Source organism: Xenopus laevis, chromosome 7L (genome assembly GCF_017654675.1).
Source record: "Xenopus laevis strain J_2021 chromosome 7L, Xenopus_laevis_v10.1, whole genome shotgun sequence".
In the NCBI taxonomy this organism is placed as follows: Eukaryota; Metazoa; Chordata; class Amphibia; order Anura; family Pipidae; genus Xenopus; species Xenopus laevis.
In genome coordinates this window covers 82269680-82297071 of record NC_054383.1, presented here as the reverse complement: position 1 = coordinate 82297071, position 27392 = coordinate 82269680, and the positions used below count along the sequence as shown (strand labels likewise).

General features: G+C 38.9%; 1 protein-coding gene across 21 annotated transcripts in view; it reads right to left on the bottom strand.

Moving 5' to 3' along the window:
- LOC108696447 (pleckstrin homology-like domain family B member 1) overlaps positions 1-17095 on the bottom strand; it is an 80261-nt gene extending 63166 nt beyond the window's left edge. For 8 of the 21 annotated variants that reach the window (XM_018225816.2, XM_018225817.2, XM_041569248.1 and 5 more), the window contains exons 1-3: positions 4614-4764; positions 1082-1189; positions 252-375 (exon numbers count right to left, since the gene is read on the bottom strand). In XM_018225816.2, the coding sequence (XP_018081305.1) occupies positions 252-375; positions 1082-1189; positions 4614-4694 (313 nt within the window). In that variant the 5' untranslated portion in view covers positions 4695-4764. Of the gene's footprint in view, positions 1-251; positions 376-1081; positions 1190-4613; positions 4766-11453; positions 11561-16942 lie in introns of those variants that run through there. The other 13 variants (XM_041569252.1, XM_018225824.2, XM_041569254.1 and 10 more) reach the window with 7 other exon arrangements.
- Between the last annotated feature and the right edge of the window lie 10297 nt (positions 17096-27392).

The window sequence follows — 27392 nt, the reverse complement described above, 5'->3', positions numbered from 1 at the left end:
GAAGGTGAACCACCCCTATAAGGGATGTGCAAAATCCTATTGCAGAAGCCTTGGATAGTTGATGGGCTGCAGAACGGAATGTTAACTATCTTATTAGAAAGAGCAACCACTTGATGATGCTACCTATATTCTCAGAGTAGATATGTATCACACTCTGCTTCTTAAACTTATTACTTCTTAAACACATCAATGTCTGTGAGTTGGCAAGTGCACTTCATACAGATGGACCTCCCCCCACACACATTAAGTACCTTCCTCCAGTGGTAGCAGGGTGATTGCAGTGCTCAACCTTCCACTTCCCAGGCTGACAAGATGAGGTTTTTCTGTCTGCACCTTTAGACTTTTTCCTGTATCTATGAGATCCAACGGTGTGCTCTGTTGGTGAGTAAAAAAAACATATTACGGAGCGAAAGAAACTGTATAGATTCCATTAAGACACCATGCTACTGCCTTATTTCCACCCTTCTACAGCATTAAAAACTCCAAATCCCATAGTTTATTTTTGTCTTTGCTATGCTAAATGTAATGCAACACAGGGCACTTTCTAGTATGGTGTTTTTTTTACACCATATCCTCTTCCCTTCTTGGTTTGGAAGAACTTTTTGACTTTCTGAATTCTTTAAAGCTGGACACAGACAGGCAAGGGTGGAATATCTTACCAACAAGGCCACATATGAGTAGGCCACACACTTGCACAGCCAAATTGGAGGAATGCAGTCTGAACAATTCCGCAATGGTGAATTACCTTATAATCATAGCAGTTTTTTCCTTTCAGTGTCCTTTTAAGGATCCTTAAAAAAGGCCCCACAAAAAAATGGATGTTTGATATGTACAAAAAAAAGCAATTTAATTCATCACAGAAGTGGAGTGTGGATCTTTGAACAGATATACTACTTTTGACCCTGCACCTGAATTTATCTAAAGAAGTCCGAATTCGAGTGCAGCTGCTTAGAATTGACTATATACTGTATATATATATATATATATATATATATATATATATATATATATATATATATATATATATATATATATATGTGTGTGTGTGTTACATCCCTTTTAAGTAGAGAATAATCTTTACCTGAATAACAGTGTGAGTTGTTCTGCAAGGGCTGCTCACATCTCGACTCAATGCCTTCATTGTGTCCTGTATTTCTGTCTGAGCAGGGTTTTCTGGTTCCAAATAATCCTGGAATTAATAACAGATAGTGCCTGTTATCTATACTATTTAAATAAACACAGTTATTTTACATTACCACCATTTAGTATACACAACACTACACAGTGTTCATCCAAAGTTAGTGCATGAGTCACAATTGTGGCATATACAGATTTTGATTGTAGCACTTTCCTCAAATAGACCCACAGTGATTAAAATGCAATTTCCTACTAGAGGGGGTTTCCCATTCAGGTGAATATCTTCACCCACAGTTGCTTACTGTGTTGTGGATACTGCCCAAAGTATGTGATCTCCATGGTGGGGCATGTATGTCCCGCATAATCTTGCCATGGAACTGCATGAGATTGTCTGACATGCTACAAAATTGGACCCTCTGCGCCGTGATGTAGTATCTGATCATATCAGTTTTTTTGTTAATGTATGTAAAAGAGAAACAAAAGTCCATCAGACTTTATAAGATGAAAACTCATAACTCAGTATTCCCTTCTAACAGCCCTGTTAATTTTTAAATGTTGTTTACAGATCAGGTTACTTACATTGTTATTATACAGATAAGTTAAATTATTTTTAAGACACTTCCAACTACATTTAACTTTCTGTGTACAATTTTCCAATACAAAATCAAACAAGGGTTGATAAAAGCTGTCAACTTTGTCCCATCCAGACCAGTTTATTGACCTGTGTATGGGCCCCACTGATTGGTCTGCCTGGCCAATATCAAGAAAAAAAATGTCCATATATATATATATTGGGCTCGTTTGAAAATCCTGTCAGACAATCTTACCCTGACTATAAGATTTATAAATTATTTTATATCATTTTGGAGAGCAACATTAACATTGCTAGTTATTCTCTATTGTGAAACATTTACCTATATACAGATTTTCTGCTGGGCATGACAAGTGATTATTATAATAATAGATAATAGATAGTACTTTATAGAAGAGGATTCAGAGATCTACATTAACATAGAATTACCAAAGAGGGCCCCAGGGTTTGATGGGAGATCAGAAACAGAGATGTTTTTATGGCTGTGTACAAGAATAACAGCGGTGGTTTTAGGCTGGCTGTAGTGACAGAACTGTCTTTGTAGCATGAGCACCAGGATAATAATTTAACAGCTCTCTTTTTTTTAGTAAAATATGGAATAAAGCTGAACTATTCAAATAAAAAACAAGTTACAGATTTGTGTTTTGGAAGCAGATAACAAGAAACAAAATAGAATAGAGTAGGAGGTGCATTTTTTCAGAAAGCATAGGAATAAATATACAGCTCCAAGCCAGGAGGATGGTAAAATGCCAGTCATTGATGGAAATGTGGAAAACAAGGCATACAAACGAATATTGAAGGTACTAGAAAAGCAGCTGTTTGCGCATGGTATGGAAATAAATCACATTTAAATGTCAGGCATTAAGACAATCAAAATGAAGAAGGTCACTGCCCCAAAGAGCTCCTGTCATAAAGAAATCAGCCTTCAGGAGGACAAAGTAGCCAGATTTTTGTTTGTGGAAGGGTTATTCTAGGACAGTCTAGTGACAGAACCATGTTTGTGAAGCATAGCAAATGGATGAATAATTTTAGGGTGGTGAGGAAGTGTCATTATTGTGTTTACAGAATAAGTGCACATTTTTAAGCTATACCACAGCTGAGTGATCCTGGTGTTGTTTTTCAGTGGATAAACAGATGAAGGTGTAGGGACTAATGTGTACGTATTATTTGCTTATAAGTAAAGCAGAGAGCACAGAGGCAGAGAGTTGTACTTGTACATGGATTCAAATGAGCCATATTCCATTGTGGAGTCAGGTGTGCCATACTCTACTGAGGACTGTGGAAGAGAAGAGCATGTGTTTTAAGAGGACATCTCAGACTTGTAAACACAGGAATGTGCTCAGGAAGCAGGTCCCCCAGGCAGATTTCCTGCCACATGTCACAGTCTTGAGGGGATATCCTTAGTGTTTCTATAAAAAGACACTCCAAAGCTATCAGCAAATGCCTCTCTGGCACAGCCTTTACCTCAAACTGTTTACACAAAATCACTAGGAGGGCCAGTTCACTGCACAGGCATTCTCATTCATATTCACTGCAGAGGCATTCTCTTGCCCATAGTGGTTAATGTAATAAGAGGTGAAAATCTGCTGAAGTTAAAGTTACACATACTGTAGCAACCAATTAGCAGGTTGCATTTACAGTGCGCTGTTTGGAAGCAACCATCCAGTCAGTTTTCTATTTCTAGTTTACAGAACTGCAAAAACTTTAACCTGCAATAGATTTAATTATTGGTGGCCATTTCATATTTGCTACTTGCAGTCTTGTTTTTAGGAAGTAGTCACACTTGCTGTATTCCAATACTGGCAATTACTGACTAACCACCTGCTTCACATAGCCTAGTCAGTGTTATGTAAATACATTTAAGTTGTGAATCCTTTTCATTTTTCGGGATAAGAAAACGACACATCCCTTTAAATGTTTCTATATTCCTTTTACAGCTCTGCATCATTTGCTATTAAATTTAAACAAGTTTAGCATTTAAAGGATCAGATGGTTGGCAGCTTCTCAGGATGGCAACACTCTATTACACAATTTGTTTTCACCCTCCCATTGACTAACAATTATAGCTGAAATTCATGGCTAGGGGAAAGATAAATTGTGTGGGGGAGAGAAGCAGAGAGAGAGAGAATGCAGAAATGGGTAATGATACAAAATGACAACAGCTAATAAGAGGCTACATCAGAAAAAGAATAATGGGCAGGGGGGCCTTTAATTAGAGAGATGAGGAATAACGAGAACATTGCAAAGAACATATGTAAAAAAAAAGTTTAGAATTAAGGGAGGAAAGCACCAAAGTAAGACAAGGCACATAAATCAGAACACTTCTATTTTTTAAAGTTCTATCCTGTAATTAGCAGCTAATTACAGTGTGAGCTGAGACTAGGATGTAATTAGTACCACATACTCACCCTCCAGAATAAAGACAGCTGGAAACTTCCTAGCATACTAAGCAGGGACATATATATATATATTATATATATATATATATATATATATATATATATATATATATATATATATATATATATATATATATATATATATATATATATATATAAGATTTAGTAGAACTGGAGCACTCATACAACAATAAACAACCGCCTGGGTGCTGGTTATAAATTATGTAAACCAATCTGCAACAAAACCGCACTCTCAGGAATTGTAAGGTGCAAAACAAAAAATTATTTTGTAGGAGTAGGAGCCGAAACGTTGTAATAAAATAATTTTATAAAATATGATATATAGTTGAAATAATGTTCAAATATACATAATTGTATAATTGTAATTAAAAGTGACTCACTCTCTCTGTAGGGAAGTCAGTCGTTAAATTCACTTTTAAATTTTGCGCCGAATCACACATAGAAGGAATTCACCCATCACTTACCTGTCCACCCCTCCCCTGATGCCAGCAAGTACAGGCAATTCTGTGGTAAAACTCAGATAGGGGACCCCAGCACCTTTCCATATCTCCCCCCTGGAATGTGGGGAATCAAAGGGCCGCTCACCATGCCTGTTGACTAGGGATAAAAAGTTACAACCGGTTCTAAATAAATGTCTCCCACTAACTAGCCTGCCTTTTTCTGTGATTTGGGCAGGAAATGGCAAAGGGAAGAGAGGGAGGAGAGGAAGCATTCCACATCCAGGAAACTGGGGGTGGAGGTAGACAGAAAAATGAGCAAGTGTATATGGGGTAACAGAAATTAATTTAAGCAAATGTAAAGTTATACAAGGCATGCTATATTACTGTTACAGTAAAAGATAGAGCATATACAGTAAGGGGTTCAATGTAACAACAAAAGAATATTTATAGACAAAAATGAGAAGGGTGCCATAAAAAAGAATTCTGTTCAGGACTAAAAAAAGTAGTAACTACAACTTTTCAAACATTTCTTAATCGCCTTATTTTCATACCTTTTATGCCAGAGATCAATACTACTGATTTTGGAAAAATAAACAAACAGCCCTCATGTCTCTACATGAAAGACCCCTATTTACCAGAGGACTGGGCGGCAAATTAACAAAAGGGTAAAACCAATAAAGGCAAAGTAGGGGCTTAAAAAATTGTTTACAAAATCACTTGAAGGTGATCCATCAGGAAAGAACAGTAGCCTTAAGGTGGCCATACACTTAGAGATTCGCAAATGAGTTGATCTTTCCCCGATATGCCCACATTGAGGTGGGCGATATCGGGCTGATCCGATCGTGGGACCTTGGGCCCAACGATTGGATCATAATGCAGCCAATACGGGTGGTCGGATCACGGGACCGCATCAACAAACAGATGTGGCCACGATCAATGGGATTTTTAACCTTTCCCGATCGACATCTGGCCGACTTTCGGACAGATATCGATGGGGGAAGCCCGTCGGAGGGCCCCACACACAATCCAATAAGCTGCTGACTCGGCCAGCTTAAGTCCAATACAGTATCTTGAAGCTATCTTAATTAATATCGAAGTCCCGATAATTCTCAGGGAGACCATCATATTGGCTCCATACACAGACCAATAAGCTGCCTACATCGGCCTGCATAAGGACAACATTAGTCTGTACATAAATAGACTTAACAATATTCACAATTAAAATGTAATTTGACAAAAAAATTTAAATATGAAATCATGTATATGTGATTCATTACCCTTTTTTCTTGACAAACCCATGGTTTCATCTAAGACATACCAATTGTCCTGTTTTGAGAGGGACAGTCCCTCTTTTGACATCTCAACCAGCAGTCCTGCGTTTGTACTGGTATGTCCATTTCTCTGCACTGAACAGCCAAAAAAGATACATTGTTTCTAACTTCATTGGCTCTTGGCAGAGAGCCCAGAATAGATACGAAAGATACATTTGTAACAGTTTTGTCCCTTGGGAGAAGTAAGACTCATTGCTTCAAGGGAAATTGACATTCGTTAGTAAAACTGTAATAAAAACTACAGAAATGTGTTCAAATTTAGTAAAATGGGCAGATCTATGAGGTTTCAAGCAATCCTGAATGTCTAGTAAAAACATAATCTGAAGTACAGTATTTCCACAGGTCCTACTCTGTAAATGCCTTGTGTACATGGCACAACCCTTATTAATAAAACTCACTCATTTTATTCTTTCCTTCCATCTGACCTAGATACATCACTCACAATATCCATCTATATAAAAAATCTCTTAATTTCTTCTCTACAAATCCTCTTTCCTCTGAATCCACTAGTCCACTCTTCCCCACCCACTACTCCCTATTGCTGCCTGGCATATCTCTTTTCCTCACCCCCTCCCTCATCTCCTGGCATAACAAATTTTGTATATATATGTGGAACAGCACCTACAAATAGAATCTGTAAGATCGCCAGCCTAGGAATAGCTGAGTGTTGGAAGAAATCTCCCTTGATCATATATTTGTAGAGACCTTGTAAGGATTTGTATTCGCACATGACATTACCTCATGTCTAGGTCCCAAGAAAAAAAGCAGGCCAAAATGTGTCCCCAGGTTACCATGACAATAAGCTTTTCCAGACATAGTCGTTGCAGCTCTGATTCCCTCTTACTACTACTCCATATAAGGACAGGTCGACATAATGCCTTTTGTATCTCCAAGTCAAGTAACGATCGCAATGTGGCCTTGTGAACATATCTCTTAGTATCTCTTAGTAATGCACAATCTGAACATCTAAACAGATGTCTGGTTTTAGAGAACTGCCTTAGAGTACTAGTAAACTGCCTAGAAATCACTGCAGTTGGTGGCTCTCTACAGTACAGTCGACAAAGATTGTGTAACACTGAGTTTTTCAAAATAGAAGGGCTTGCTACATGTATTTCTTTACAAAAAAATATGGTAATAAAAGCATAGTTATCCAAAAATGTGAAACAGCTGTACAGAGAAAGACAAATACCCGCCATATGTAATAAACCAATAAAATGTTTGCTTTATAAGAGATGACCAGTAAATGCTGCCTTCTGACTGGTTTCTATAGGTGACTAGACCCGTAGAAACTTTGCACCATTCAATACCTAACCATATACAGGTATGGTATCAGTTATCCGGAAACCCATATATCCAGAAAGCTTAGAATTACAGCAAGGTCATCTCTCATAGACTCCATTTGATTCAAATAATCCAAATATTTAAAAAGTAATAAATATGGCCTTATAAATTGGATTCTGATTTAGATATAAAGCAAAATAGCAAGCCAGTTGCAGAATATTTTGCTAACTTTGACCACAGCAGTAATCTGGAGCTGACATTCTAAACAACCTGCACTAATAAATTAACGGGTGCAATATGGTCAGAATTCTTGAAGAGAAGTAGTTGTTGGGTACACTTTACCACAGTGGTCCCCAACCATTTTTAAGCATCAGCCACAGTTAAATGTAAAAAGAGTTTGGGAGCAACACAAACAAGAAAAAGTTAAGTAGACTGGCAGCATACAGGAGGCTTTGTTTGGCAGTACATATGGTTTTTTTGCAACCAAAACTTTTCTCCAAGCCTGGAATTCGAAAATAAGCACTTCCTTTGGGGCAACTGGGAACAACAGCCAAGGGGTTGGTGAGCAACTTGTTGCTCCCGAGCCACTAGTTGGGGATCACTGCTTTACCATTTTAAAAGTCCGTTAACATATTAATATTACATCACCAGCATACAACGCCACAAATATGTAAATGTGCTATCCATCTTGCGAGCTTTTGGTCGTATTGAAAACACGCAGCATATTTCAGTGAAGTGTATTTCTAAACCTGCGTATCACACAGAGTTCAATATTATTGCTTTTTGTTGGGGTATTGGTGTTTCTGCCAAAAACTGCAAATACTGGAGTCGCGTGGCAAATGCTATAGTGCGTATTCCATTATTTTCAGTAGGTCTTCATTTTGTACATAAATAAGGGAAAAAAGAAGCCCCAGAAACATTTGATTTTTACGCACCAATTAAGCATTGGAAGTACCTTGAGTACACCGTTTTGAACCGGATGAGTGCATCTTCTTTTTTTCCCTTACTTCTGTTGATTTTCACATTGAGTCACGTGACTGGAAGATAGCACCGCCAAGAAAAACTTACAATTTCAACTAAACGTGAGTGTATTGAACCAAATCTACTTTGACTTCATTTTGTACATAGTAAGGTTTTAAAAATGCCCCATGTGACCTCACCCTTAATGGGCACTCTGTTTGGGGTAGCAGTTGTTTTTTTGTTCTTTTTAAATTCCCCCAGCCAGGGCTAGGACACTCGCATCGGGAGGGAGCTTGCAGTGCCAGCGGCCATGTTGTGTAGATCGTGTGCACATAATGAGCTTCTGATGTCACGCGCTTACGCATGATAAGCAAGTTGTTGCTCATTATGTGCATACGTGTGCCCCAACATGGTCTCTCATACTGGGAGCTCCCTACCAATACAGGTGTCCTAGCACTGGCAGGGGGCATTAAAAAAGAAAACTACTGTTGTCTGCACCTTTGGTTGGGGAAAATATTTTCGCCCAACAGGTATCAAGTTAATCTTCATGAATATGAAAGTAAGCTTCACAAACTATGCAGCGGGGTTGGAAAATTGACCCTTCTGGTAGAGTCTGATCCTGAGTAACAAACAGATACTTCTACAGGTTGCTAGAAGGGGATGATAGAAAACAAACAGCAATTAGAAAACTTGTGGCTCTGAAAGCAGTTAAAGAGACTAGGTGAAATATTTTCTTTATTATACACTCTTGAAAGCTGCTTTTTTCAATACTACTGCAAATTGCATGTATCCCTGTGGGTTTCATAAGTCTGAATATTAATGGATATTGCTATTAATATTCTTGGCAGACGGTTGAAGTACCCTATAAGGCCAATGTATGTTAATATTTTATAGAGGGCTACTGTGTATGCAGCAACATGACATTAAAGTGGCAGTATCTACCTATAAATACCTTTGCCCAACATGATAATTATGAATAAGACTTGTGTGTTAAAATATATAATGCCTGTTCTTTTAATGTAAAAGAATCTATGTTTCCATTTTTTTCATTATTACAAAGCACTTATGATTTCTCCTTAACAAACCCCCCCCCCCTCAACAACTGCCTTAGCCCCTAGCAGGGTCACATAGTTCTAAAGCATAACATACAGTAAATGTTATTTGTGTTGGTCTCATTTAATAGCATATATACTTTATAATGCACGACTTGTGAAATACATCAACATTAAGTGTTTCTTGTTTTTCATCTTATTTGTTAAAGGAGAAGGAAAGGCTTCATACACTTGGTGGTGCCAAATGTTAGGCACCCCCAAGTGATTGTATTGACTTACCTGAACCCCAGGCCAAACCCGAGCACTCTTCCGTCTTCCTCTCCCTCTTTGCTCGGCTGCGCATGCGCAGAACAAAAAGCCGAACTTTAACTAAAAAGTCAGCTATTTCAATTCAACTATGCATGCATTTGCCCAGGGAAATTTGAAGAAAGAAGACGCCGGAAGAAGATCGCTCCGTGGTGCTCACTGGTATAACCCCGGGCTGGTGCAGTTTTCTGCTGATAGGAGTACCGGCCCGGGGTTTAAGGAAAGTCAATACAATCACTTGGCGGTGCCTAACATTTGGCACCCCAAGTGCACTAAGCCTTTCCTTCTCCTTTAAGGAAGTAGGAAACAGTGCTATGCTCAACCAATACTCCTTGCAGATGGTAGCCTTGCTGAGTTCAGCTACCTTGTAGCCCTCAACTTTAATTTGTGGTGGACATTTCAATCACGGTTTGAGCATGCAGGAAATTCATTATTTACATTTGTTTCACTGAGCAAAGTAGAACTCATGTTGAAAGCCAGCTTAGCCACAGGAGACTACATGAAACATTTGAGAACACCTGAATATACACAATATACACAAGAGCCATGAATATACTGTAAATTGTATCCTTATAATGATGTCACTGGAGTGCTTAGTGATGTCACTGGAGTTTGGTGATGTCATTTCTGTCACATGACTCACTGAAACTAGTGTATTATAATAAATCAAGTATCGACTATTGCAAAATATGAGGATATTAGAAGCCTTCGGCTTTGTGTTTGTATACGGTCATGGAACTCGGTAACTTATAATATCCTTATATTTTATTATAAGAGGGAGTGCTTTATTCACTATATTCTAAATACTATACTTTATTCACTATATATTAGAATAATTTACTGCAAAGTCAAGTCCATTTCCATAGAAGGTTAAGGTTACAAGTCTTGGCCACATGTTTCATGTGTAAGGCGTGCTGCAATTCATGAATAATAAACACTTGTGAGTAATAGCACTACATTCAACAGGGATTGTTTATTAACAGAAGAAGAAATTGATGTTATTTAAAATACTAATGGGCATATTTATCAAAGGTCGAATTGAAAATTAGAATTTCTAATTAGAATTTTCAAGTTTTTTTATGGCCAAAACTGTCAAATTAGACTAAGGAATTGTTAAAATTAGATTTTCGACATTTATCATACGCTGGTGCTTTAAAGAGCTCAAATCAACTATTCGCCAATTAAAATCTGCCAAATTGCTGTTTTAGTCAATGGGAGACGTCTATTCACCCGAGTTTAGAAAATTATATATTTTTAATAAATTTAGATTGGTCGAATTTCGAGTTCATGGGAGTTTTAAAAAACTCCCATGAATACGAAATTCGACCCTTGATAAATCTGCCCCTAAATGTAATAAATACATAGATTTAATGCTACTTAGCATGGTCTTGTTGTTGTCGTAATAATTTGATTGTTTCATACCAAATCTTCAAATCTTTACAAGTATAAAAAGCCACAAAGAGCAATGAAATCAAGCTATTTGAAATGCTTTTGTACAAAAAAAAAATTGAGAGTGGACTGACTGATTTGGCATTTTGAATAGGAAAATCTTTACAGAGGTTTGTCATATTGGATTTGTTCAGCTCTTGTACAAACAGAACTAATCAGGCAGAATATATGCCTAGGGCTAATAACCTGCACAATGATATTGTGCTAGGGCTAATAAACTCAAGAATGACAGTTCTAGGGCTAAGAAGACCTATCCAAAAGTATAGTTTTATTACATTGGAATATAGATTATAAAAATAAGAAAGGTGTTGTACTGTGCCTTTGTCAATGTACAGCATGCTCCTCATCACATTGTAAGACAAGATGGAAAAGTATAAATACTCCTGTTAAAGGTGTAGTTTACCTTTAAATTAAACATTAATATGATGTAGACATTGTTATTATGCGACAATAATTCAGTTGTTAATTATTTTTCAGTTATTTACCTTTTTGTTAAACAGCGATCCAGTCTGGTATTTCAGCAGGTATCTAATTTACCCTAGCAAACAGGCAGTGGTGTGAACAAAAAACGGTAATATCAATTGGTGAGGGCCTGCATAGAAAGATAAATAATAAAAAATAGAAATAAAAATAAATACGTAGCCTCGGAGAGCAATAGTCTTTGGCTGCTGGGATCAGTGACCCCTATTTGAAAGCTGAAAAGAGCCAGAAAAGAAGTCAAAACTATAAAAAAAAAATTAATCTAAAAAAAAGATTTAATTCACTGAGGATGTTCCTAACAATTTGCACCTCCCCACCCCCAGTAAAATAGCTTGTTCAGAATTATGTTATGCTATACGTTTATCTTTTTTAAAAGCTAAGGAGGACTTAAATGCAAAACCTCTAAAACACGCTGATCAAGATCAATGAAAAAGTGAAAAAATCACAAGCTTTCTCAATACAAAAATTAGTTCAAATAACAGTGACAACCTATTGTGGCCAAGCACCAAATGTGATGTACAAAATGGCTCAGTTGCCAAACAACATGGTCGCTAGCACTTTCAGAAATTTTGGAAGCTACACAAAACTTCCACCAACATTCACTGCATTTATTCCCACTGAAGTTAACTAAACATGCACACGCACAAAGCAAACCATTTCCATGGGCCTAATGAAAGGAGGGGTTTTGAATATATTTGTCTACAGCACTTGGGCATTACCAACTGAATTATTTTTTTGGCTTTGCCAGTAAAAATTATGCTTGATCCCAATGTCAGCAATAAGGAAGTATTGTAAAACAATAGGAAAGTGAGCATTGTTTTCCAGAAACCATATTTACTACAGAAATGACAGTGCACATAGTGGCGTATTTTTCACAGTCTGATGAGCTTTATTGGTATGCTTTGTAGGACAAGCTGTAGTTGGCCCTGTACAGATGCTCTGTATTAATGTTTCTTCATTTAATTTTCAGTACATAAGTAAAATTCCAGATGATTAGAATTTTGGCTTAAGTACAAAGTCTGTGGTTTTTTAGGTATGTGCCACAGGTGAGTTATATCTTCCAGCTTGCAGACAGTTTCTATCTCTCCATCCCACCCCCCTTTTCTTAGGACTGCTGGAGATTAAATCAGAAAATCTTAGAAATGTCAGGAATTTTGCCCAGTACAGATTATGCTGTGGTGCCAGCGTGGGATGGAAGGAGGAGCAACATAGATGACACACAATGAAAGAGTCTATGAGAGAGAAATGGAAGGGGGATACTGTTAGAGACATAAGGAAAATGATAGGAAGAAGAAAAAAAGGTCAATGTAAATGTGGAGAAAAGCAGAGACAAAATAAAATGAGTGATTAATCTAGCAACTTGTCAAACCACAAATTTCATAGTGTACACACACACTTTTACAGTGCATACACACTTTTAATGAAACCCATAAAACTGGATGAACTATGTTTCTGCTAGGAAAGTGCACTTTAATTACAAGGAGATGGCTGTAGTATGACTGATGTGAAACAGTTAGAATTATAAAAGATTTTTTAGTATTTTCCAGCTTTATCTGACCCCTTAGAGTAAACAACATGAGCATTACAAGTATTTATATACAAAACAATTCTTCAAGTTACATTGTTTTCAAACAGTTTACAATTCTCGCAGAAATAAATGTCACTTTTCATGCACTATGATACGTCTCAACATTAGGCCAACTGAGCATGCAACATGAGCTTTATAACTGAAATAGTTGCTCAGTATTACTCAGTAATATATTGAGTATTACTGTACATCTACTCTGACTTAAGATAGCCTTTTAGCTAACAATCCACAATCTTGCATGGTGTTTCTGGCAATCTTAGCCCCTTATGCTCCACTCACATGAGGGGCAGTCTGGGCTTCTTCTCTCTGTCTGTAAAAAATACACAATTATGCGTTTCCGTGCTGAAATCCACTAAGTGTGTTTGCACACAGGCCAACACAATGTCTGTCAGTGCAGAGACAGAAAAGCTGAGGCTGCTCCTCTTCTGACATTAGCCTAAATGCTTGGCCATGCGGCACAGCTTCATACACAGTGAGCTCTGTAATTTCTGCCTTATCTGAACATCTAGAAGATGCCTCACAACATCATATTAGTATTTTTCAGTAGTCTAATAACCAGGGACATATCAGATATTTATTTATTGCTGGTCCATAAAAATACAGGACAGAACTGCCTTCACTTTAAATCCAAAATGACACCAAGAATACCTTGCAGCTGTGAATGAGGACATCCTTCAGTGGGTGGCTGAGATTGACTGCAAATCAGGAATTGTAGGTATCAGATCCCTTCTCTGTACAGCCATAAAGGTTTCTAGCTTATTATCTCTGAAAACAATGCTTATCCATAGCAGCAATCAGTTAATGCAAATAGTTCCAACATATGCTGCTCAGATCTCTGAAGATTAGTATTTTTTTTTTATTGTTCCCAGTAAAAATAATGAAACCCAGAAGGTATACTCCATAGGCTGAAATTTCATAAGCAGACATCTATAAATGCTCATGTCACGCAACCATCTCAACAGGTAGGTCACTCCATCTTGCTTGTCCAATAAAAAACAGAGATTGTTCAATTACTATATACCACTTTGCAGCCTTCACAAGTTCAGCATTGAAAAGAGAGATATAACCAAAGAATGCATGTATATATAGAAAATGGAGATCTATCTTACAACCTACTTAAAAACAAGTTATTTTACAGGGTTGCTTAAAAAATTTTGTTTTTCAAAAAATGGTTGTTGATGAATATGCTTCCTCCAAATATTATTTCAGTTAAAAGTTAAACAAAAAAGATAACCAGAACATTAGTTGCAGAACCACAGGTGTGAGTACCCCATCAGCAGCCTTCTCCAGTCTACCTAAGCCCTCTGCTGATACAGTTGTTGATCCAGGGGCCAACTGATAAGATCATCCCAATTGACCCAGCGACTTGGTGCCAAATTACAAAATATTCTCTCATTTTGGAAGCTCACCAAACACTATTAACAAAACATTCTGAATCCTCTTGTGACACTGCCCTGGGGGGACAACTGAAGTTAGGAAAAGCCTTCCCATAGCAAACAATTTAAATTGGTGGGTATTCCCCTCTGATATAACCCTCTGATGCAAGAACATTTCCATGCATTTTCATGCATCCTTGATTTCATTCTGGGAGAAAAAACACCGTGTCATAAAAAGTATTAGATATTATTATAAAAAGGTATTATAGTTTCTCCAGAGGAAAGTGAAATGAATGTGGGGAGGGCTTGTTTTGGTGTTTGTATTTTTCAACAGTTTCTCTGTTGTTAGCATTCATTGCATGCTCCATCTAGTGGTATAATGTAAAATCTATTAATACGTTTTTTTTTTGTTTTTTTAATTATCGGCAAACAAAAAAAGTGAAACATGAAAGCATTATACAGTCATTTTAACATCTGAGTCAATGTATCAAATTTTACCTTGGTAAATTATACACTATGGTCAGCCCACACATAAAATAAATGCAATTATATACATAAGTTAGGTTGTGCATGACACAGCTTGTACTGTGCCTTTAACACTGGCTTAGTTGCTGAGGAATGTGACCAAAGTAATCATGCGTGAAAATAAATGAGTTACCAGCTTTTGCACTCTGTTCTGTGCTGTAACTAGGGACATAATGGATACTGTGTTAAACAGAGGGCATTATGACAGTGCCAACACTATCCATTACTACTCTGTAATATATGTATATAGCAAAGTTGCAGAACAAGCTCAGAAAAAAATGTTTGACACAAGCCTACACTAATTTATATACACAGAGAATTTTACCCCCACATCGTAATACATTCCAATAGCTAAACTTCATGGAACTCTTAAACAGAGGAGCAAGTTTATAACAATTGCAGGTATGGGATCTCTTATCCACAAACCTAATATCCAGAAGCTTGAATCGCATAGACGCTATTTTAAGCATACAATTCGACATTTTTAAATGATTTTATTTTTCTCCTTGTTTTTTTATTTCTTTCCCCACATTTGTTCCTAGCTAAGTTGCATAAATCCATATTGGCAATAAAATCCATTTGGGTTTTTTAATGTTTAAATGTTTTTGTTAGACTTAAGGTACAATGATTCCAAATACAGAATACACCTTATATGGAAAATCTCAAGCACCAAGCATTCCAGATAATTCATTCCAAACCTGTATATTTTAAAATATGTAATTCTCTTGGAAAATAATACAGGTAAACTCCCCAGTCAACCCCACAGGATTGGTTTGCCATCAGCATGGATTTATGCAGCTTTGTTATGATCAAGTACAAGGTACCATATTATTATTACAGATAATGCATCAAAAATTGTTGATACATTGTTTTCTTAAAAAATGACTGTATGAGAAAATATTTTCTCTGTTTTTGAAGTTTTCTGGATAATGGGATTCCAGGAAATACCTGTATGTTAAAATGTAGCAGAAAACTCTTCACAGGCATGACGTTTCGGATAAATGGTTATCATTAAAACAACGTATGTGTTATGATCAGTTGATACCTGATGAGAATAAAGTTTAACTGTAGAAAGTAGGAAGATGCTACAAACTTCGAAGATAATGTAAAAACATTGTTTGTGACAAAAATCATATTGACTTCACTGCTTCAGATTTGTTTGTGCAGATGGTCACTACACTAAAATCAATCCAAGGTAGGCAACTTCACCAAAAAGTTACACAAAGTGCAAGTACAAACAAAGCATTCAATTAATTCAAATGCAATAAGCAATGCAGTATGTTAATAAGAGGAATGTATAGAGCAGACAAAGATAATGTGCTAAGTGGTGCCAGTCTCACTCGCTTCTTATGACAGGTATATACACCTGACAGGTACAGAGGAATGTAATACAGCACTTATAGCCCAACACATTAGGAAGAAGAATGTTTATCATGTGCTCATGTATGCAAACTGATTCAGCATTGTCTCACATACAAAATATAGTGAATAAAGTACCCCCTCTTGTAAAACATAAGGATATTATAAGTTACCGAGGAGTTTCATGACCATATAAAAACACGAGGCCGAATATCCTCATATTTTGCAACTGAGGGTACTTTATTTATTATAATACACAAATTTCAGTGAGTCATGTGAAAGGAATGACATCAGAACTCGCCATTTATAACTGATGACATCAGAACTCACCGTTTATAAGGATATCATTTACAAGATATTCATGGCTTTTGTGTATTATATAAAGATACATTGCATACAACAACTCTAAAATCCCCACCCCGCAATACTCAGTGCTACCCAGGCATCATACAGTTAATGGAACACAAATGAGTGTGACCAAATGAAACGATCTGACAATGTATTGGTTTTTTATGTCTGTATATTTCTAAAACTCCAGAGAGTCCAATCTATGGCAAGTCTGGGATGTCATAAGTAGTGGAATCCCCCCTTGTCATATTTAATCCCCCCACAAGCACATAAACCCCCATAAAGAAGACCACCTTACCTCGTTCCCTTCTGGATTTGGGCGCAGCCCCTCGGTCTCTCCTCCTCTCCCCCCTCCCTGTACCACGTCTGCACAGGAACAGAGTGTAGGATGCAGGCAGCTGTGAGCAGACAGAGGACTCACTGTCCCATCTGGAATGGGGTCCCGTCCCGCCTACAGCTGCCTCAGCGCCCAACCAATGGCGAGCAGGGAGAGGGGATAGGGATTGCCCATCCGCCCACCGAAGAACAAGGAGTAGTTTATTCCATAGACACAAAATAAACATATATCAATCACAGCAACATTCTATCTGCTTTGGGGGTTATGCGGTTGGTCCTTGTTTTAAGAGTGCAAAGCAATAAGCAAACAAAATGTCTTCCTCACTGGTTTTCAGCAAACATAGCGGAGCTGCCTATTTTCTGTAGCGTACCCCGAAAAAATGAACTTATATACTCTTCCTATACTTCATTTCTTAGTCTGGCTATTTATTCTGATATTAAAGATATATCTGAGGTAACAGCTGACTTAAGTCTTTAGTTCAGGGGGAATTGATTAGACTGCAGTCAGAACAGAGGAACAGAGCGCTACTATATGACGTGTTTTCTAACTGAACTTTTCCATCCCTTGTGCTGCTTTCTTGGGAAAGTTACTTGCTTGAATCATTGTTTGACATATGTACCTTTTGGTAAAATGTAGGAAAGTCTGGATAGTGTTTAGGTTAAGGGAGGGTGGAAGAAAGAATTGCTGCCTCTGAGCCCTGGTCTCTGCTCTTTATCGGGCCCTGGTGAGAAAAAACTGAGAGAGTAAAAAAAAACCTTGCTTCCCCCGTACACCCATATATGCACTGGGCATGTGACTGCTTTTTCTTTCTGGGGGAAATACATTTGCTGTTTTTGGTATTAAAGTGGTTGTTCACCTTTGAGCTAACTTATAGTATGATGAGACAATTTGCAATTGATTGTCATTTTTTATTTTTTTGTGTTATCTTTTTATTCAGTAGCTTTTCAATATGCATGTTAAGCAATCTGGTAACTAGGGTCCAAATTACCCTAGCAACCATGCATTGATTTGAATAAGACTGGAATATGAAGAGGAGAGGACCTTACTAGAAAAATGAGAAATAAAAAGTATAGAAACCTATAGAAAATAAATAATGAAGACCAATTGACAAGTTGCTTAGAATTTGCCATTCTATAACGTATTAAAAGTTAACTGAAAGGTGAATCACCCCTTCAAGTATTATTGGTTAAACTTTTTCCTGTGAAAATGTTATGTGCTAATATCTGGTGTGATGGAACAAGTTGCAAATTAGGCTGGGTGCAAAGAATTAGATATTTGTGGATCTTACCAAAAGAAAAAAAATAGCAGCCTTCCAAGTTTTGTAAATTTTCTTCCAAGTTTAGTTATTGATAACAATGGCCAGTGGGCTAAATTCAGAACAGTAGATCTGCTATTTTAGGGTGTCCAATGGAGAGGTAGCCTGATGAGTATATAACACTAGGTGGGTGACTAACCATGTTGCAGTCACAACTCTGCTCCCCTGATAGATGCCATTGATCCCCATAATCCATAAATTTCACCATTTTTTTTTTGGTAAGGGGCTGCACACAGGAGGCACCATATATAATATAGCAACTTTGTATCAGGGTTGTCCAATATAAAACTCCCTGCTGTTAGAAATACAACTCTCACAGTAAACAGAGAGACTGAGAGTGACTGTGCACGTGTGTCTGAAGAGCTGTAGGATTATAAAGTGCTATATGGACTATTTTTCTACTTATGCCCCACCACCACTAAGTACTGCCCTGAGTTTGTGGCCACTAATTGACTACAAAGAATTTCTGTTAAATAAATCCTTATCTTTAACTAGTATTTTAGTATTTCTCCCTGACCATTTTGTTCCCTGGAAAGAGGAGGGTAGGTACAAGGAAGCGGAAGTTTTTTTTCACCTGTGAAGTTTCCTACTGGGAGAGCCATGTTTGATTTGAAAGGAATGTCAGGAAATACATTAACTTCAAGCACGTGTGAGCTGTGCAAGTAATAACCTGAGTAAGTGGAATGTGCACCCCTAATGACAGCGACATTTCTCTCAGGAAAAAAAAACTCACCAAATGATGGAGACAGATAGTACTTAGGGGCATGCAGAAATACAACACATGTATGAGACAGAAAGCTGTGAAGTTATTTATAGTCATTTATTTACAACACTCTCAACAAACTTTTTTAGGCACCTTACTGGCCCTTTAAAGAGAGGCATAAGCCTTGGTGAAATCATCAATCTGGACTACACACATTTTATTAGTGCAGAAATTTGTCTATGTAAGTGATGCTTCCCTTGGTGACCTGTAGGTGTGTTGACACAAGTGTCTGCCAAATTCTAGGTACAATTTCTCACAATACCTGAAGTAGGTTTTAGTCAAAATAGTTTCACTCTCTGGATAAGCCCTTGCTATATTTCCTGTGGATACATGGTAAAATTGGATCTTATTTTCAGTTTTTGTATTGGCATATTCCTATTATGTACGGTATATATATATATATATATATATATATATATATATATATATATATATATATATATATATATATATATTGTAAGAGTTTGGGTAGCTGGGATCAGTTTTCCTGGGGTAACACAGCCCACGGCACAAGCACAACTCATGAGAGTATAGTCTCTTGCTGGCAGTTTATTGTCTCTTGCAGAAAAATAATAAACAAAACAAACAATTCAAAATAAAATCCTTGCCACTTAATGGGCTTCTAACTAATACAGGTCAGTTTTCCTAACTAACCAGGAGAAGGCCTACCGCCTGTCTCCCCAAAACAAAGAACATACAGGAAGATATACAATCCCAAACCTTTTGGTGATTTCAGTCCCTTTCACACAGGCAGCTTTCCTGTGTCTTTTTCCCAGCCAGGAACTCTCCACTCTGGCTTGAGCTGCCTGTTTAATTAACCACCTGAGTTACCTCAGGACAACTCAAAACACCCGGGCTGGACTAGCAGTCCCGGAACCACTCTGTTAGGAACCTGGGGCATAAATAAGCTCCGTCCTGGACTTTCCCAGGTATCCTAGTAGTGACCTCACCACATACCCCCCCTCCTTGTTTCAACCCAATGGTTGGAACAACTGAGGCCCAACAGGAATGAACCCGGGACAGGGCATCAACATTGCCCATTTCTGACCCGGGCCTATGTTTCACTGTGAAACAGTAGTCCTGCAGCGTGAGGAACCAACGATTCACTCGTCTATTGGTCTCCTTCTTTTGGGCCATCCATTTTAGAGGTGCATGGTCAGTAATAAGGTCAAATTTTCTGCCTAAGAGGTAATACCTTAAGGCATCTAGGGCCCATTTTATGGCCAAACACTCCTTTTCAATTGTGGCATACTTCCTCTCACAGTCATTGAGCTTCCTGCTTAAGTACACCACTGGATGCTCTTCCCCGTTATAAAGCTGGGATAATACTGCCCCTAACCCCACATCTGATGCATCTGTCTGGACCACAAAGTCCTTTGAAAAATCTGGGGAATACAAGACTGGTTGTGCACATAATGCATCTTTGAGGGCCTGAAAAGATTTTTCTGCCTCAGGGGACCACTTGACCATGACAGAGTTTTTTCCCTTTGTTAAGTCTGTTAAGGGAGCAGCCAAGGTGGCAAAATGAGGAATAAACCTTCTGTAGTAGCCAGTGATACCCAGAAAAGCTCGAACCTGCTTCTTATTAAGAGGGCGTGGCCACTGTTGAATGGCTGCTGTTTTATTTACCTGGGGTTTTACCACACCTCTGCCAATGGTGTAACCTAAATACTTGGCCTCCTCCAAACCAATGGCACATTTCTTGGGGTTGGCAGTAAGGCCTGCTTTACGGAGGGAATCCAACACAGCCTGAACTCTGTGCAGGTGAGACTCCCAATCTGTACTGTGTATCACCACATCATCTAAATATGCAGCCGCATACTGTTGGTGAGGTCTTAATATTCTATCCATGGCTCTTTGAAACGTGGCAGGGGCATTTTGTAGGCCAAAGGGCATTACTCTGTACTGGAAAGAACCGCCTGGAGTGACAAAAGCAGTTTTTTCCTTGGCCTGTTCCGATAATGGTATCTGCCAATACCCTTTTGTTAAATCTAATGTTGTCAGATAACGAGCAGTACCCAGTCTGTCTATGAGCTCGTCTACCCTAGGCATTGGGTAAGTGTCAAACTTGGATACTGAATTAAGCTTTCGAAAATCATTACAGAACCGCCAGCTACCATCTGGCTTAGGAACAAGAACAATCGGGCTAGACCAGTCACTATTGGACTCTTCAATTACCCCTAAGTCAAGCATTTTTGCCACTTCATCAGCCACAGCTTTTCGTCTAGCTTCGGGAATCCTATAGGGTTTGAGTTTAACACGCACTCCTGGCTCGGTTACAATCTCATGCTCAACAACGGGAGTCTTTCCTGGGAGGTCAGAGAAAGTATCCCTATTCCTCATTAAGAATTCTTTTACCTCCTGTTTTTGGGAGGTGGACAAAGTTTCTGCAATGGTAACCTCAGGGACCAGATGGGTCTCGTGAGTGTCCTTAGAAACAGCATAGGCTGGTACTGCAATTAATGATGCCCTGTCTTTCCAGGGTTTAAGTAAATTAACATGATAAATTTGTTCTGGCTTCCTCCTGCCAGGTTGGTGTACCTTGTAATTTACCTCCCCAACTCTCTCAATTATTTCAAAGGGTCCCTGCCATTTTGCAAGGAACTTACTCTCCACCGTGGGGACCAAAACTAGTACTCTGTCTCCAGGTGAAAAGACACGTATTTTAGCATTACGGTTGTATATCCTTTGTTGGGCAGCCTGGGCTTGGGCCAAGTTTTCTCTTACAATGGGCATAATTGAAGCAATTCTGTCTTGCATTTGTGATATGTGTTCAATTACACTCCTGTGGGGTGTCACTTCCCCTTCCCAGGTTTCCTTAGCTATGTCTAAGAGCCCCCTAGGATGTCTCCCATAGAGTAACTCAAATGGAGAATAACCTGTAGAGGATTGGGGAACTTCCCTAATAGCAAACATAAGATAGGGTAAAAGGCAATCCCAATCTTTCCCATCTTTGTCCACTACCTTTTTCAACATACTTTTTAGGGTCTTGTTAAAACGTTCCACAAGACCATCTGTCTGAGGGTGGTAGACAGAGGTTCGCAATTGTGAAATTTTAAACAATTTACAGAGTTCCTTAGTTACTCTGGACATGAAAGGGGTACCCTGATCGGTGAGGATTTCTTTAGGGATCCCAACCCTACTGAACACATGAAGCAATTCTTTGGAAATGGTTTTAGCAGAAGTGTTGCGCAAAGGAATAGCTTCCGGATAGCGAGTGGCATAGTCCATGATCACTAAGATATATTGGTGACCCCGGGCAGATTTTAACAAAGGGCCCACCAGATCCATGGCTATTCGCTCAAAGGGTATTTCAATAATTGGTAATGGGATTAAAGGACTACGAAAATGTGGCCTTGGAGTGGAAATTTGGCAAACAGGACAGGACTCACAGTAATCCTTTACCTGCTGATAGACACCAGGCCAAAAGAATCTCTGTAAAACTCTTTCGGTAGTTTTTTTCACACCCAAATGTCCCCCCATTACATGACCATGGGCAAGATCCAACACCATTTTTCTGTATGGTTTGGGTACCACTAATTGTTCAATCACCTCATTTGATTTTTTTGATACTTGGTATAGTAGATCCCCTTTTAAAGCCATGTGAGGATAGGATAACCTGAGCCCTGGCTCAATAGGTTCCCCGTCAATTATTTTCACATTTTCTCTAGCTTTTATAAGGTCAGGGTCTTTTAACTGTTCTGTACCAAAATTCTCTTTGTGTACATTCAAATCAGAGAAATCCACAACACTGTCAATAATACCCGACTCACTGGTTTCCCCACTAGGGTTTTGACCATCTTCAGGGTCCTCCAAGTCTCCTGCTAATACAGAGAAAGGGAAAGCTGGGGTTTCCTGAGGAGAATCCTCTGAACCTGTTAGTTCTGAATTTTCTATGGGCACAGGTCCTTCAACCATTGCATCAGAGCAGGGAGAAACTGATTGATTCCAGAGATCCCAAAACTGGGGAAAATCCCTCCCAATTATTGCGTCATGCAGAAGGTGTGGTACTACCCCTGCAGAGTAAGTCACTGTACCAAGGCCCGTTTTAAACTTTAGGGTTGCCACAGGATACTCCCGTGTGTCACCATGAATACAAACCACACCAACCCTTTTTGACTGGAACTTAACAGGGCCTACGGAGTCTAACTTTACCAAAGTGACTAGACTACCGGAGTCTAGCAATGCAAGCAATTGTTTCCCATTCACACTCACTTTACACATTTGCTTTTCCTGAACCGGCACCGCAGTGCAGGCAACTGTAGCAAACAGGGACTGGCGTCTATTCCTGGAAGAAAAATCACATTGCATGGGATCATCAAGCAAAGGGCAATTTGCTGCAATATGACCAAAATCATGGCAACGGAAACATTTAACAGTCTCGGAATTAAACCTAAGAGTCTCAGACTTTCCAGTTTTAGATTGCCAGCCTCCCGGGTTTTTGCCAAAATTCTCTCCCTTTAAGGGTGATTTACTTTTACCACCACCCGTGTCCCCATGAACAGTCTTACCCATTGCCAGGGTGTACCTCCCTTTCAGGTGTGGAGCCCGGAACGATGCGGGAGGGGTGCCAAAGTTCTCAGCGGCAAAGTACCTTTCCACTAACTCCACAAGGTCATCTGCAGTTTTAGGGTCTCCATGGGTCACCCATTTGCGCAGGGCAACAGGAAGGGACCTCAGGTAGCGATCCAGTACCACCCTCTCAATAATCTCAGGTCCAGTCAAGGACTCTGGCTGCAACCATTTTTTCACCAGGTGGATCAGGTCAAACATCTGGGAGCGTGGAGGCTTCTCCGGGTGATAAGCCCAGCTGTATACACGTTGGGCACGAAGCGCCAGGGTAACGCCAAGCCGGGCCAGAATCTCTTTTTTCAGTTTCTCATAATCCTTGGCAGTAACAGAGTCAAGATCAAAATATGCTTTTTGCAATTCACCGGTTAGCAGGGGTGCCAAAAGACCTGCCCACTGCTCTTTAAACCAACCCTCTCTTTCGGCGGTCCGCTCAAATGTAGTGAGATATGCCTCCGGATCATCCTCTGATGTCATCTTTTGGAGGAAGCGGCTTACATTGATTTTGGGTACATTGCTATGTACTACTGCAGGTGGCTCCTGGGGTCTCTGTGCCAACTGTTGGACCAATCCTGTCAGTACCTGCCGGTCTTCCTCTGCATCTTCTGCCAGCTTTTTAAACATGGCCATCATCTGCTGTTGCTGTGCCTGTTGTTGAACCATTGTCTGTTGCTGCAACTGTAGGACCAGCTCCTTATGGCGGGCTTCCGCTTGCTGCTGTGCCTGTTGCTGGGTGGCATTAGACAGCATTAACTGTTTCACAATCTCCTCCATGCTGCACAGTTCTTATGGGATAACTACCCCTTTAATTCACAGTCTCTGCAATATTATACTGCCTTTTGTTGCTTTATTTTGTGCCAGAGCACCCTCCACCATATGTAAGAGTTTGGGTAGCTGGGATCAGTTTTCCTGGGGTAACACAGCCCACGGCACAAGCACAACTCATGAGAGTATAGTCTCTTGCTGGCAGTTTATTGTCTCTTGCAGAAAAATAATAAACAAAACAAACAATTCAAAATAAAATCCTTGCCACTTAATGGGCTTCTAACTAATACAGGTCAGTTTTCCTAACTAACCAGGAGAAGGCCTACCGCCTGTCTCCCCAAAACAAAGAACATACAGGAAGATATACAATCCCAAACCTTTTGGTGATTTCAGTCCCTTTCACACAGGCAGCTTTCCTGTGTCTTTTTCCCAGCCAGGAACTCTCCACTCTGGCTTGAGCTGCCTGTTTAATTAACCACCTGAGTTACCTCAGGACAACTCAAAACACCCGGGCTGGACTAGCAGTCCCGGAACCACTCTGTTAGGAACCTGGGGCATAAATAAGCTCCGTCCTGGACTTTCCCAGGTATCCTAGTAGTGACCTCACCACAATATATATATATATATATATATATATATATATATATATATATATATGACACAACTTAGCATATTTTCCGCCCAAGGAAATATTTGACCTGTAAATATGCAATGTTCTTAAAATTGAACAACTGCTCAACCTGAACTGGCATTAGTCATAAATGGCTTGGGATTTATTTATTGTGTCTAATAGCTAGGTAAGTGATATGGACATCCACATGTGCAACACTACAATCAAAAATCATGAGGCTCATTAACATTTAGTCAACAGGGACCCCCCCCCCCATAGGGCCCTACCTATCAGTCCAATTCCATTCTAGGGGACGTAGGCAGTAGGCCCTGGCAACAAATGGGGCCCCAATTAAAAATACTGCAAACTGGATTGCATTCCTGGCCAACTAATCCCCATCAGACCCTCAGGGCTATACACACTCCGCAAACTAGACAGAACAGTCTCAACTAGCAGACCCCCAAAGGGGTAGTGCTTACTAAAAAGTGGGTTGAATTTGGGGGTGGATTGACGGTATATGTTGCCATAGCAGGTTGTTGCTTGGCAGCCCCTTCAAAAGACTTTAAAAAAATGCAAAATGGGTCATATATTGGCAATATATTGTATTGTGGTAAACTACAGTTTATATAATGTCAAATGTAACACCTGATTGTTGCTATACAGGTAAGACAATATAAGTACTAACAGACCAACTTTGCTGGTGGGATGTGTAGCCATTGCCCGGTGAGTCATTTCTCGCATGAGTGAAGCATTCCTAATAACCAAAGGGCATTCTTCAGCAGCATGACCTGAGTTCCTTATTTTTTCCCTCTCTTTTGAATGCAGTCTTTCAAGTAGGAAGACTGATGCGCCTGTGTAGGAGCACTTTTCCTTTGGAGATGCTAAAGGAAGGTGAAATATGATCCAGTAGATACCTTTACTTACCCCAGTTAATAATGCATTTCACTCAGACCCTCGAGTATTTGGATTTACGCAAATAAAAAAATGAAAAGCAAGCTAAACACAGTGTGATAAAAAAAAATGTGGGATGTGATTGAGCTTATGGTAAATGCAAGGAAGCTGAAAAGAAACTATGCCAAAAGCAGACAATGCAAATGCATAAATCTTTATGTGAATTCTCTGTGATGGACAAAATGCCTGTTTACAGGAAACCTGTGGGTGTTCTAGCACAATGGCATCCACACATTTTAGATCATTTACATACACTGGGAAAATGAGGTACAGAATTTGGCTGGGGACTTTTAAAACAGTGTGACACTAGTGGTTCCCATTCATTGTATGTCTTGTTAACAATTTAAATACTGGATGTTTGTGTTACTTACTTAGGGGCCAGAGTCACATACTGATGTGATGTGAGTGAATGCATTGGTTATCAGTGTGTCTTAATGGGATGGAGGAAAGAATATGCTTATACTTTTATTAGCACTACAGAAAAAAATTAGGGTATTTTACTTGCATCCCCTCATAATGTTTTTCTGCTCCATTAGTGTTTATTTTTACATTAGAACACAGTTATGCATATTAATATTTTGTGGTAGCAATCAAAGCTTTATTATGAGTGCACACACTGAGTCACTACTACAATCTACTACAGATCATCTTTGGTGGCTGGCTCTATTCTGGTGCTTATTAGATCCAAATTACAGAAACAATATAATCTGTTAGAATGGGTTGATTGTCACACAAAATGGTAAAGGTGTTAGAAAAACAAGTTTTACACCCAAATTTATGTAAATATGTTTGTGTCAGTATCATTCTATAACTTATTCACCCACAATTGTAAAGATGAGGAATAGTTATCCATTGACTTAAGAAGAAAGGAAGAATTCCACCGATGGAATGTATTCTCTACAGTAATAGCTGTAAATTATTGAATTCTTTGTCATGTGAGATTGTTTTGGCAGATGTCCAAAATATGCTACGATCCATTTTTGGAAACACAGGATACCTGGAGTGTCAAAGCAGTAATTTAAATAAGGTCAAACTGCTGATCCAGTTGCTAGCCTAAAACAAGGATTTACTCCCCAGGGTACAAACAGGACTTTTGGATCCCTGCAATTTCCTCATGAAAAACTGTGGCAGCCCATTAGTGAGGAACCAATTCTGCTAATTGTTGGCACTGGGAAGACTAGTCTTATGGCTCATGTGAATAACTATGGTTGTTACAATCATCTTTACAATTGTGGGTGAATAAGTTCAATATATTTTCACATATGAGCCAAAACCCAAACAGTTCCCACTGCCAACAATAACTGTTTCTTGCCTGCTCCCTACTGCAGTAGTTGTCAGATTTGTTTGGTTCCAATCCAATGTTGAGGTCCAAAATTTGTCTAGGGCCCCCTTAGCTCATGTTGCAGACATAAGAAAATATTTATAAGAAGATATAAGA